Below are 12,594 nucleotides of genomic sequence, written 5' to 3' on the forward strand. Positions count from 1 at the left end.
TGACCCTATGCATTTGAAGAGCCCAGTGAAGGTGGCTGGCACTGTCCCAAGCTCTTAGGGACATGGCTTAGTGGGGAATACTGGCAGTAGGTGTACAGTTGGACTTGATCTTAGAGGTCTTTTCCATTCTCAATGATCCTGTGATCCTTAGGGTTCTTTAGGATCAAATCACAGCTGTGAGAGATACCAGCAGGCAGAGTCTTTAGGGCAGAAGCTCTCCCTGTTTCCTTAGAAGTTTGCCAACCTCCGTTCAACCAATTTCTTCTTTCTGAGGAAACTCAACGCCCGACTGTAGAAACATTCTGCAGACTGAGATCTACCTCCAATTTGCAGTAGTTTCATTTTCTGAAGAGCTGGAGAGAGTTTCAAGCACCTTTGAGGCTTGCAGCTTGCCAGCCAATGAGAAGAGCATAACACACAAATACCTTCTATTCATTTATACAATTAGCCTGGTTTATCTATTTATTTGGCTATTGCAGAGCAACCCAATGAGAAAACGACTTCCAGAAATCATTATGTTCCCATATAGATTAGGCAACCCGCAGTAAGAGCAAATGGAAAATAACTCATTTCTTGAGATTCATATAAAAATAAGTTCAAGTCGCAGCCACATCCGCTCCTTAAGGACATCAGGAGGTCGCTTCCTGAGCTCGCAGAGCTGCAAACCTCCTTGCTGTCAGCGGGTGAGCAGCAGCACCAGCTCACAGTGAGCAGTGTGAGGGAACATGTCAAAAGGGACAGCCAGCGCGGGGCTAAACGGCTCTCCTTCCAGCTTCTTCCTTGGGTCAGGGGGGCAGCACAGCCTGCAGGAAGAACAGCATTGAAGGGCGACCTTCAGACCTGCCCTGTAAGCCTTCCTGTGCCATTAGCTTCACGGAGGAGGCATTAAGAGAGTATCTTTAGGTTGGCTAACATCCGTCAGCCCTCGGCTGGGTGATTAACCCTAAGGAGGTGATGGCTAATCCCAGGAGCTGGCTTTGCTCATTGGCTGGAGGCCCACCTTCCTGCAGGGAGCGTGGGGATGTGGTGTCCCACACCCTGCTGCACTGTTATCATAGAATTATGCAATCCTAGAATGGCCTGGGTTGCAAAGGAGCACAATGCTCATCCAGTTCCAACCCCTGCTGTGTGCAGGGTCGCCAGCCAGCAGACCAAGCTGCCCAGAGCTACATTCAGCCTGGCCTTGAATGCCTGCAGGGATGGGGCATCCACAGCCTCCTTGGGCAACCTGCTCCAGTGCCCCACCGCCCTCCTTGTTATACTGGGAAGGGCTGTGCACAATGTCATTACAACACCTTTGCATTTTTTTCTACCCCTGAATGATGCATTCTGCTGGCACTCAGCATCAGGAATACCCACTGCTTCAACCAATGCAGCTTGCAGGTAAACCCAAAGCAGTGCAAAAGCACAAACCACTTCTGGCCACACACTGACCGGGGTCCCACCTGCAGAATTAACCCTGTGAAATTAGGTAACAACAAACTCCCCCCATGTGCTGAGGACAGATCCTCAGGTCCCCGTTCTCAGGGCACGCAAGTGTCACTAATGTCAGCAGAAAAGAAAAGAGGAGGCTGCTCACTCAAGGAAGTTCCTCATGGCTTCACCTTCCGGCTTGCAGGAGATGTAGAGCAGCCTTCGGATGGCCCCGCAGCTCCGGATGGCCCTCACAACCCTGTGATCTGCAACAGCACAGCACCATCTCACCATGTCCTGGTGACACTCCAGCTCCTGGGGACACCCCACTGCAGTGGGCAGCATCTGGGCTCTAGGACCACTGTGAGACTTCCCAACACTGGCCCAAACCAGTAGAGGCCATGAGGGTGGTTGTAGGGCCAGAGTGAACATCTAGAGAATGAGTGAGCTGAGGGCTTGGAGCCAGCACAACAGCTCACACACAGCTTGCTCAAAACTTTCTCTTCAAGGTGAAAATAAATGGTATATCCTTACGGATCCCAGCCCGGGATGGGTTCACCACTGCAACAAGGGGTCGGGCATCCTCCCACGATGAGAGCAGCTCTGGTAACACAGCCTCTGCCTTTCCACTGTGAAATTCACAGTTTGAAATTCCTGCAAAGCGAAAGCAGACACACGAACAAGGTGCACTCTCAGATACCCTAACACAAAATCCCACTCTTTGCTGACTGGAGGGAGTAGTTAGGAGCAACCTTTCACTTTTGCTTCAGGTTTCTCAGCAATGGCAGTGGTTGAACTTACCATTGAATGCTGCATTCCACCTGGCATCCTCTATTGCCTTCTGCACTATCTCAACACCAATGACCTTGGACACGTGGCGAGCCAGAGAGAGACCAATCGTGCCTGGAAACCAGGGATGCACAAACACACTGCATTTCAGTGTAGGAAAACAAGCATTGGAGATAATGTTGGGCATGGAAAGCACCAGCCCCAGGGAGCTGTGGTGCCCCATCCCTGTAGCTGGACTGAATGGGGCTCTGGGCAGCCTGAGCTGGTGGGGGGCACCCAGCTCACAACACAAGTGGGACTGGGTGGGTTTTAAGGTCCCTTCCAACCCAACTGTTCTATGATTCATGCTGCTCACCCGTCCCACAGCAGACATCGAGGAGCACAGTGTTTGTGGCAGCCTGGCTCAGCTCCCTGACTGCCCGGTACAGCACTTCTGCTCCTCTCGTGTTCACCTGGAAAAAGGCATCTGGGGAGATGCGAAATGTCAGGTCCAGCACGTCTTCGAAGATGTGTGGCTCTCCATGAAGGAGCTGGAAGGGTGACTGCTCATGGGAACAGCGTGTCATGGTGCTGGAAGGACACATAAAATGACACCCTGCTGGGGGGGCGGCGTTTCATTGCCCCTTTCCTGGGGTGCACGTTTGCTTTTATTCCATACGAGCATTTCAACAAGATCAAGGAATTGTGACACTTTTAAGGGATCTGCAACTGAGAATTGAATTGGGTCACAACGATGTAGCGGGGTTGTGGCCCTTTGTAGAGGTTTGTAGCCCTCTTTTGCTGCTGATGCAATTTGGGAATGATAGAACCATTGGATCATTTAGGTTGGAAAAGATCCCTAAGACCACTGAGTGCAGCCATCAGCCTGGCAGTACCCAGGTCATGTCTAAGAGCACTTTAGGTTTTCCCTTTTGTTCCCCAGGCTCAACGCTCCCATGGGGCAGAACCAAATCAGTACCTCTCCTGGAAGTACAGTGACGTCAGGGCACACGCTGCTCCAGGTCCGCAGGTGAAGAACTCTCTCAGCAGTGCTTTCTGAGCATCCAGAGCCTCCTGGAAGAGAGGAAAGGAATGGTCGCTTCAATATGCCCATAGAGACATCCGTGACAGCCATTGGGATGGCCTGGAGCTGGCCCAGTCCCACTCACCCGGCCCAGCTGCTGGGGGTGGAAGGTGACGATGGCCATGGTGTGGCCGTGCTGGGAGGTGCGCACCACCAGCTCCCTCCAGTGCCCACCTTCATGGAACAGGATGCAGGAGCCCAGCGGGGAGCGGTGGATGAACTGCTCATAGCACTGCATGGAGCACAGCACAGTGAGGGACACAGCCTCATCCTCGTGTGATGCTGTGCCCCAAACAGCGACTGTTCCACCATTGCCCTCTGTGCTATCTCGGGTCGAGAGAAAACTCTTTGCGAGGAAAACAACACGTTTCAATCGTCCCACTTGGTGCCTCTCGTCTGTTTTAAATAGCAATTAATTGCTGCTTCATTAACTTCACTCCAGGGGATGCTTCTGAGGTTCCGGCATTAACTTTTGTGCTTCAAAAGGCATTTTTTCCATTGGCCAGAATCAAAACAGATCCAAGAACAACACATAACTACACATCCATAGACATACACATACACACTGGATGGACACAAACATACAACCAATGCAGCGTTCCCCAAGCACCCTGTCTGTTCTCCCACCTGCAGACAGACGTGGTATTTACTTTACCTGGGCCACTTGCTTGTGCTTTAGGGGTATGTTCTTCATGTGGTCAGTTCTCACGCAGACAATATTTCTTGCTGGAGAGAGAGATGGGTATTTGAGGGGGTTGTTTCACTGCAAACCATGCAGCGTGCAGTGCTGTAAGCTGGAGAAAAGCCTTTGCTCTGAATCACCCCATTGTAAAAAAGAGAAGAAAAGGGGATATGTAAGCCCAGCAGCTCTCACCCAGCACCACCCCTGGTCCCATACTGACCTCTGCCCGTCCCCACATACAGCCCCACTGTTTTGGGGTTCCCATCCGGCCCTCGGTTCACGGAGAACGTGGATTTGTTGCGGTACCCATTGATGGTGGGCTGAGGGAGGAAAGAAGGAAATCAAAGCCTTGCACAAGGGCTGCTCCAAAAGTGATGCTTCCTGTTTTATGATGTTGGCCCACAATGTCAGAGGCAGACGCTGCGGGGATGGCAGTAGGGGCTGAAGCTTCCCAATAATATCCTGATTCCTTTTGTTGCTTTGTGACAGATGGCAGCAGAGGGACAGTCTGACAGAATGCCGTCTGACGTGGGAGTGCAGATGAAGCAAAGGGGTGTCAATAAATTCTTCCATGCATAAAAAGTGGCACCCGTTGCCATTCAACAGCACTTGCTGGGCATTTGTGGAGCCCAACCAGTGGATGCAGCACAGTGGCTGCTGTGCTTCAGCAGCGGTGACAGCAACAGCGGTGACTGCTTCTGGTGCAGATTTGTATGAGTGCAGCATACAGCTCTTGTTCTGCAGTCTGCAAAGCAGAAGGCAGCAAGGGAGCTCCTCTGGAACCAACCATGGGCACTCACCGAGGGGACCACGGGCTGCAGGGGACAGCAGAGCCCTCCGGGATCCTGCACACCTCCTCCCAGCTCCAACAGATGTGATGTCAGGATCTGCAGAACCTCCCTCAGGCTTTCATACTTCACCTACAGAGCAGTCCAAAGCCAGGAACACTCCCACAAGACCACACAGCCTCTGTGTACCACACAGCAATGGAGACACCATGGCCCCAAGGGTGGGTCTGGGGTGTTGGAGCAATGAAGCCTCCATTAACCTGTCCTGCACTGGGCAGGGCCTGGGCATCTTTTGTGCTTTAGAATAACTCAGGAATGAAGGCAGCAAAGGGTGGGGTTTAGGGACTTGGCTCAGCGAGCATGGTGGGGATGGGTTGGGGTGAGATTTGGTGATCTTTGAGGTCTTTTCCAATCCTAATGATTCGGTGGAGTTGGACCAGCTGCTGTGCCATATCCTAAGGGCAGTTGCTCAAGGGCATGGAAAGGGACAGTTGGGGCAACATGATGGAGAAATTCCAGCTTTGCACACCTTACCTGCAGCTGCTCCTGGTATGGAATTCTCCACAGCGGTGTCGCTGCATCTGCCAACCTGGAAAGCACAACAGCTCAGAGCTGCTTGGGGTGGGAGGACCCGGGAGCCACAACAAACACAGGAGCCACAGCGAGCACAGGACAGACTGAGCCTGGGCCCCCGCTGTCCTGGATGAGCCCCCATTAGAAGACAGAGCCAAGAACAGCCCTGTTTCCCTGGAGGTTTCCCATAGAAGAACAAGACACTCCTCTCATTGCTCACTGCACCCTCTGCCTGCTCGCATTGCTGGTCACTGCTGTGAAAGCTGCATGGGATGAAGCTCAGTGTGGACCAATGCAGTTTCTGTGCTGCATAAGGGGAATTACTGGCTCGTGAACATGGCCAGCCCTCCAGCAGCAGCTGGGAGATGAATCTTGGAACCCACTGATATTTATATCCAAGCCAAGGAGAGCAGGAATGCAACACACAAAGCTGCCTTGCAATGAAAATAAGGGAGGATGGGGCAAGATGAATATCCAAGCTGTCCTAAGTGTCTATCACGTGCTCAGCTGGATATATTGCTGTTCTTCCCTAGTGGGGCTTTGGGAGCTGCATCCAAATCACCAGCTGATTTCAAGCACAGAACTGTGAATCACATGGGTGAGTACTTCCTCTTTGCCAGTAGGGCAGTTGCTCTGTCCCAGCTCCTTCCCTCTTGCTTAGACCTCTTTGTTTGCCCTTTCCATTACTTCTGTCCCAGCTGAGACTCTCATTTCTACCTGAGAAGCGGATGGAGGTGAAACCTTTAAGCTCTCAGTGCAGCCCTTTGCTCTGGCACTGACAATCACAGCCAGGCTGGTGCTTGCTGAGGGCAATAAACACCACGATTGCTCAGGGTTCTGACAGCGGACAGCTGAGCTGTGCATGCAGTGTACAACACACAGACCTTCCTAACGGCAGCCCTCCATACCCAAATGCTCCCCCACCACACGCAGCACACACCTCCCACTGCCGTACCTCTCTTCCCAGGAGGATGCTGGCAGGCTGCGGCCCTCCCCATCCTTCCTCCTTCTCCTCTTGGCTGCTCTCTCCCCTGTTGGCTGTCGGCAGTCCCACCCAGGCAGGCTGCTCAGGAACACGGGCTGTGGGGTCAGCAGGCGGAGGCACCGGCAAGTCAGCATGGATACATGGGGCAGAGCCATGGCAGGCAGTAGAAGGGCTGCTCAGAGCCCTGCAGCCCACTGTGCACCCCGTGGTGTCACAGCAGATGTCACAGCTGTGAGCCCCAACTGCACCTGGAATAGAGCAGCAACAGGCGTGATGCTTCTGCAGTCCTTTCCATCCTCAGATTTGAGTGTCATAGAGAATGTCATGAATTCCCCATGGATTAGAGCACGACCGCTCAGCTTTCCCAGCGCAAAGATTCTCAGCAGTGACCCAGAGCTACCGGTGCAGTGATTTGGGCTCATGTGAACCTCCTGAAGACATCCCAGGCCTGGGATTAACGTTGCATAGGCATCATTACAGTTACCGTAATGAGGCAGAGCAGAACGGCTGCTGCTTTGCATAACCACCACATAACACTCTACTAATAATTTACAGCATAATATTCCAACAGTGTCATGGATCAGGATTGAGAAGGACACGGTCTCAAGTACGCTTGAAGCATGAATTTATTTATTTTTTGCTTCACCACGTGACACATCCATCACCAGTTTAACTACACAATAAACAATCATCTCTGATTAAAGCATCTATCAGCTAAAATTCTTATCCAGGCAATAACAGCCCCGGGGTAACGTGAGGAGGGGGAGGGGGGGCTCCTCTTACATGCAAAGGGAACGAAAAATTGCTTTTCACCTGGGCAAGCTGCAGGCTGCAGCCATGGCAGTGCAGAATCCAACGGGTGCAGGGCAGCAGCGACTGTGTGCTGCCACGGGGCTGTGCTGGGCTCACAGTGGGATCACACCGGGGCCATATTGGGGTCACAGCGCAGCGGAACCGCCGCCACTTCCCGACAGCCCCCGCGGCTGCGCGTCACCTCCTGCCTGCCAGAGATAACGATGCCTGTGCTGCTTTGAGCTAGAAATGAAAAGGATGTCGGTTTGCATCCCACCGCCTTCATCCTGGGGCGGGGGGTGAGATGTGGGGCACCCAGCAGTGAGCGCAGCCCTGCAAGCCCTGCGGCTTCCACTGTGGGGGAGGATGGCTGCGGGGGGGGGGGTTGTGCACGCTGAGCACTGCACACAGGCACCGCTGTTGCAGTGCTGAGGCTTCTGAACCGCACACTGCTGCAGCTCGTCAGCACTGATCGGAAAAGAAAAACAGCGTTGTGACCTTTGTATGCAGCTTTCCATAGGAAAAGCTTTGCTGGCTGTGTTTTCCCCCCACCTCTGCTAAAGAGATCATCACAGAATCATAGAATGGCCTGGTTTGCAAAGGAGCACAATGCTCATCATTTCCAACCCCTGCTGTGTGCAGGGTCACCAGCCAGCAGCCCAGGCTGCCCAGAGCCACCTCCAGCCTGGCCTTGAATGCCTGCAGGGATGGGGCATCCACAGCCTCCTTGGGCAACCTGTGCCAGTGCCTCACCACCCTCTGTGTGAAATATCCCTCTCTCCTGCTCATCATACAAAGAGAAAAGAGGACTGAAGCTGCTTATACCTTGATTGGAAAAATCAGATCAATCAGTCTTTAAGGAAACATTTTATTCTCCCAAGTATTATTCAGGTGTTGGAGTCTTGTGGTCACTATGGCACTTTGGTCTTAATGAACCCCCACCCCTCACTGCCCAGCTGTGCTGCCCAATAGGGAGTGCATGCTGCTGCTCCACCTCTGCACTGCCCTAAGAATAAGGGAACAAATGAGGTGTGGGCATAGAACATGATAAAAATACAGAGAAATATCTTCTGCAGGAAGGGAACAGGCGCTGATGAAGGCAGCAACTCTTGCACATCTCTCATGGGTTTCTCTTTTGGAGCTGCTGCAGAGCAGCAGAGCTGAGAAACTCAGAGCCAGCTGCTCCTGTTGGGGGTTGGGGGCACCGCAGCCCCTCTGCCCATTGCAATCTTCCTGAAGCAATGGCCCCAAGCGAGCTGTGCTGTGCCCAGGAGAGCTGCCAGCCCCTGCAAATGTGCTGGTGAGAGGGGCAAAGAGCTAAAGGAAACCCTGAGCTCAGTGCACAGAGATGTGGGGCTGAGTTGAGATTACAGAGGCTGCAGTAATAAGAGAATACAGCTGTTGCTGACATGGTTTGAGGTTGCAGGGCTGCAGCATTTCCTGGCAGGTCTGTAGTGCAAGTCTGGCAGCGCTCACCTCTGGGCTCCATCATGGAGCAAAATATTCCCCTGCTCCATAAGTGATGTTTTGATGTCTCCTCATCCTTCCCTGATGCTTTTGCACTGCACCTTCTCCTGTCCCATCCCTTTCTTCCTCTCTTTGGTGAGAAGACGATGTGTCCTTAGTAATGATTCCCATTCCCCTTCTCACTCCTCTCCTCTCCTCCATCTGCCTGCAGCTCTGCTCCTGCTCTCTGGGCTGCCTGGGGTTCCCAGGCCAAAGCCAAATCTCCTTTGGCACTTCCAGCTTCATTTGTGCTTGGAAATATGCTCTTCACCTATGCCAGCTGTGGTAGGAACAAGCAAGGTCCCAGTTGTCCTTTCCTCCTTGTTTACTCCCATGGAGGCTCTGACCCTGGTGGTGTTACATGAGTCGTAGAGTCATGGAATCATTATGGCTGGAAAAGACCTCAGTGAATCACCGAGCCCAACCCCGACCCATCACACCATGCCCTCTAAGCCATGTCTCATGGAGTGGTTCCATCTTCCCAGCAAGTCTTGTCCCATAAATACCAGTGGCCAGAGCCAATCTGCAATGAGGAAATCCCATTTTCTGGACCTTGACCCTACAGTTCTGTCACAGACCTGCTGGGGGTCAGCCTGCCCTGGTTGCTCAGCAGGGCTCCCTTCAGCCTGCCCTGGATGGTGCAGAGCACGGCCCTGCGGAAACTGCTGGACAAGAAAAAGAAGATGATGGGGTCGAGGCAGCTGTTGAGGGCTGAGATGCAGAGCACGAGCTCGTTAGCAAGGTGCAGACCTTGCTTCCAGGGCAGGCTGGAAATGGCCCCGATCTGCGCCAGGATGTAAGGGATGCGGACAGTGTGGTAGGGGGTGAAGCAGACGATGAAGATGATCAGGACCACAAAGGTCTTGGTGATGGCTCTCGTGCTGGTCTTCTTGTTCAGCTGCTGGGCCTTCACTGAGGAGACCTGGTGCAGTTTGGCAAATATCTTGCTGTAGAAGTAAAGGAAGAGCAACAGCACGATGAAGAAGGCAGCTACTGCGGCCATGTTGAAGGCTGCTGCCATGGTGCTTTTGCTCCTGAAGTGGAAGCATTTATGGTCACAGGGTCCCTTCCCTCTTTTCTCAAAAAAGAAAGGCAGCATGAAGGCAAAGTTCACCACCCAAACCATCCCAGAGGCCAATGTGCTACAGGATACGGTGTGAATCCTGTATTTCTGGAGGGGCCGGATGATCTTCAGGTAGCGGTCCAGGCTGATCAGGCTGAGGAAAGTGATACTGACATACATGTTGAGGTAGAAGAAGGCCCCAACAATATTGCAAAAGACACGGGGCTCACTCCTGTCCTGGAAGGCGATGCGGAAGGGCAGGCAGAGGGCCAGCAGGAGGTCGGAGAGGGCCAGGTTCCTCATGTACACAGTGATGGAGGTCTGGCGCTGCATGCTGAATGAGAACACCCAGAATGCCAGCACATTGCTGAGCAGCCCAACAGCAAAGATCAGTGAGTACATCACAGGCAGCGTCACTGAGAGGAACCCGTCGTGGATCTGACAGCAGGAGTTACCCAGGAGCTGCTGAGTGACTTCAATGGCAGGAGGGGGGGTGCTCTGAGGGTCCATCGTAAGCATTCGGACCTGGAATGAGATGTGCAGGGAGAGCTGCAAGGGGTATTGGGGTTAGCTGGAGGCATGCGGGCATTGGGATGCACAGGGAGCACAGCCACCCGTGGTACCCAGTGCCCCAAATGCAATGGGAAAATGGCTCTGGGCAAAGAACATGTTCTGCCTGCTCTCTGTAGGGAAATGTCCACTGAGGATGTGCCCATTAAACACTGGCAGCAAAGCAGAGCCCGTTCCTGCCTGTCCCAGCTTCTCTCAGCTCTGTGCCATGAGGGAGGTTGGGAATGGGCAGATGAGACTGTGGCTGTGTGTGAGGTGAGCTGCTTAACAGTGTCTGGAGTGGGGGGTCAGCCCACCCCAAGCTCTGATTTCACACAAGTGACAAAACAGGTACAGCAAATATGAATTTGGGATATGTGCAGCCCAGGGACCCAACGCTGTGCACTTGGACATCCTCTGCCAGCACCTGCCCCACTGGGACCACCTGCAGAACCCTTTGCATGCCCATGAGCTCCTGCGTGCCCCAGTGCCTCCCTCCCCTTTCCACTTTCCATGATGCTGAGTGATGGAGAGCTGCAGAAATCTCCAGCTTCCCTCCCACATACCACAACTTCTCTAATGCCCTTCTCTGTTCCCTCCACACCTGCCCAGCATACCCGGACAGCAGGGCAGGGCAGCATGCCTGCATGAAGGCTGCAGAGCTCCATGAGCTTGCTGCTTGCAACTCACAGTGGTAAAAAGCCGCAGGGGACTGAGTGCCCCTCATTCACAGCTCACAGCTCACTGCATAGCAACGTTGCCACCAAGCACCTGATGGTTTGAGAGCAGCATGCTCTGCCTGACACCCATCACAGTGCTCTGCATACACTTCGCAAGGGCCAGCACAGCCCCTGTGCATACAGACAGCACAGTTTGCATGTAAAGGTAGCCCTGCAGCACGCGTTGTGTGTCTGTATGGCACAGCAACATGGCCACCACCTGCAAATGATCCCATGCCACAACCCTGCACAGCCCCAGGCTCTCCCTTTCAGCTCTGAGCATGGCCCCCCACCAGCTGGCAGCCCTGACCCGGAGCTGCCCACCTCACCTGGCACTCCTCAGCTCCTGCACCGGCTGTGACAGAAGTTCCTGTTCCTCGTGGCCCCTATAAGCCCTTGGCTGGTGATGACACCTCCCACCCCACTTCCCTCCCACATGGGCTTGCCTGGTTTTCCCCTCCTGGCCCTTGTGGAGGGGGTTGTGCAGGAGGTAAGTTCTGCAGTGCACCCAGGTACACAGGACACAAATAGGCTGATGGTGCAGGAGGTGTGAAAATGCCCAACAGAAGGGGGGTGAGAGGGCAGAAGGAAAGAGGGCTCAGATTTGAACCCATGGCAATGCTCCTTGGGTACCTGGCACCAACATCCGACCCCAACAGAACACAAATTTCAGCAAAGTGTGGGCAGGATAGGAAATGTGCCAGGAGGTGCCTTGTTCCATCCACGGAAATCTCAGAGCTTGGTGAGAGGAAAGCGGAGGCCACTGAGCCCATTTTCTCCTCGTCTTGGTAAGTCGTGCTGGCTCAGCCTCACCTCCTGCCCTCGCTGAGTCAATCTAAAAGATAAACCCAACCTGTCAGACAGAGAGCAGAGAAATAGCTGTGACTAGAGAAAGCCTGGGGATCTTCAAGGGCACTTCTACAGCATCAGCTCGCTGGTGTCAGTCACTCTGCAACGTGTACCTCTGGGTACCTGCACCCACGGAGGCACAGAGCACATCTGCTCCTGGCAGTGCTTAAGGACGGAGCAGCAAGCAGCAGACTCCTGGTTTCTGCCACCTTGTGCAGCAGCCAGAGAGCAGCAGGAGGAGAAGCGAGGCACGGCTTGTGCGGAGGACAGCTTTCCTGAGACCAACGCGCACTGCTGGGTGGCAGCAGCCCGACTGCACACTGCCATCCCGTGGGCTCTCTGCGGTTTTGAGTGCAGGAAGAGCGCTGCCTGCGCACGGTGGGTGTTTGGGGGGGAGGCAGATCAGCGCTACGCCACAGCACTGTCAGCCTGGGGGATTTTGTGCTGCAGAGGGATGAGTTACATTATCCACCTTGCAGTTTCAGTCAGCAGCTTTGTGGAACGCTCTGAGAGTCAATAGGTCAGACGGGTTTTCTTAGAATTCCGGGGGTGCTCATTGCATGCACTGAACTTCACCACCCATGTGAAATACCGAGCGTGAGCTTCGCTCTCAGACCTCAACACCTGCACCACCCTTTGGGACCGAACTTTTACCCACGCAGGGAAGTTCCCACCGTGCAGCATCCGCACGGCACTCTGAGTGGGTTCAACGGGGCAGAAAGTTGAGCACCTCCTGTTTAGCACAGCGTCTGGAGACAGGGAGGAGCCAGCCCTGGCCTGCGCGCCCTCGGGACCGCTGCTGCCGGGCAGCCGCAGAGTACCG

At 53.8% G+C, this 12,594-nt stretch overlaps 2 protein-coding genes across 2 annotated transcripts; both read right to left on the reverse strand.

Annotated features, from left to right (window-relative positions):
* Positions 1 to 431: 431 nt before the first annotated feature.
* TRMT2B (tRNA methyltransferase 2 homolog B) lies at positions 432 to 7,247 on the reverse strand. Its single transcript, XM_042876826.1, has 13 exons — positions 7,107 to 7,247; positions 6,264 to 6,541; positions 5,270 to 5,324; positions 4,748 to 4,867; positions 4,168 to 4,267; positions 3,921 to 3,991; positions 3,351 to 3,497; positions 3,161 to 3,255; positions 2,558 to 2,772; positions 2,215 to 2,316; positions 1,948 to 2,067; positions 1,580 to 1,679; positions 432 to 803 (listed from the first exon to the last, which is right to left on the reverse strand). The coding sequence occupies exons 2-13, from the start codon at positions 6,446 to 6,448 to the stop codon at positions 677 to 679; spliced, it is 1,437 nt and encodes a 478-aa protein (XP_042732760.1). The 5' UTR covers positions 6,449 to 6,541; positions 7,107 to 7,247; the 3' UTR covers positions 432 to 676.
* A 1,710-nt stretch (positions 7,248 to 8,957) lies between these two features.
* On the reverse strand, positions 8,958 to 12,284 carry LOC122182893 (probable G-protein coupled receptor 34). Its single transcript, XM_042876541.1, has one exon. It carries the CDS (start codon positions 10,171 to 10,173, stop codon positions 9,151 to 9,153), a length of 1,023 nt encoding a protein of 340 aa, XP_042732475.1. The 5' UTR covers positions 10,174 to 12,284; the 3' UTR covers positions 8,958 to 9,150.
* Between the last annotated feature and the right edge of the window lie 310 nt (positions 12,285 to 12,594).

Source organism: Lagopus leucura, unplaced genomic scaffold (assembly GCF_019238085.1).
Source record: "Lagopus leucura isolate 7727_CA_CO unplaced genomic scaffold, USGS_WTPT01 Super-Scaffold_100016, whole genome shotgun sequence".
NCBI classification, from domain to species: domain Eukaryota; kingdom Metazoa; phylum Chordata; class Aves; order Galliformes; family Phasianidae; genus Lagopus; species Lagopus leucura.

Coding starts and splice junctions, on each gene's coding strand:
- LOC122182893 (XM_042876541.1), bottom strand. CDS start 10,173: ATGCTTACGATGGACCCTCAGAGCACCCCCCCTCCTGCCATTGAAGTC.
- TRMT2B (XM_042876826.1), bottom strand. CDS start 6,448: ATGGCTCTGCCCCATGTATCCATGCTGACTTGCCGGTGCCTCCGCCTG. Junction 5,325..6,263: donor GCATCCTCCTGGGAAGAGAG/GTACGGCAGTGG, acceptor TGTGCTTTCCAG/GTTGGCAGATGCAGCGACAC. Junction 2,773..3,160: donor TCACTGTACTTCCAGGAGAG/GTACTGATTTGG, acceptor GTGTCCTTCCAG/CACCATGACACGCTGTTCCC.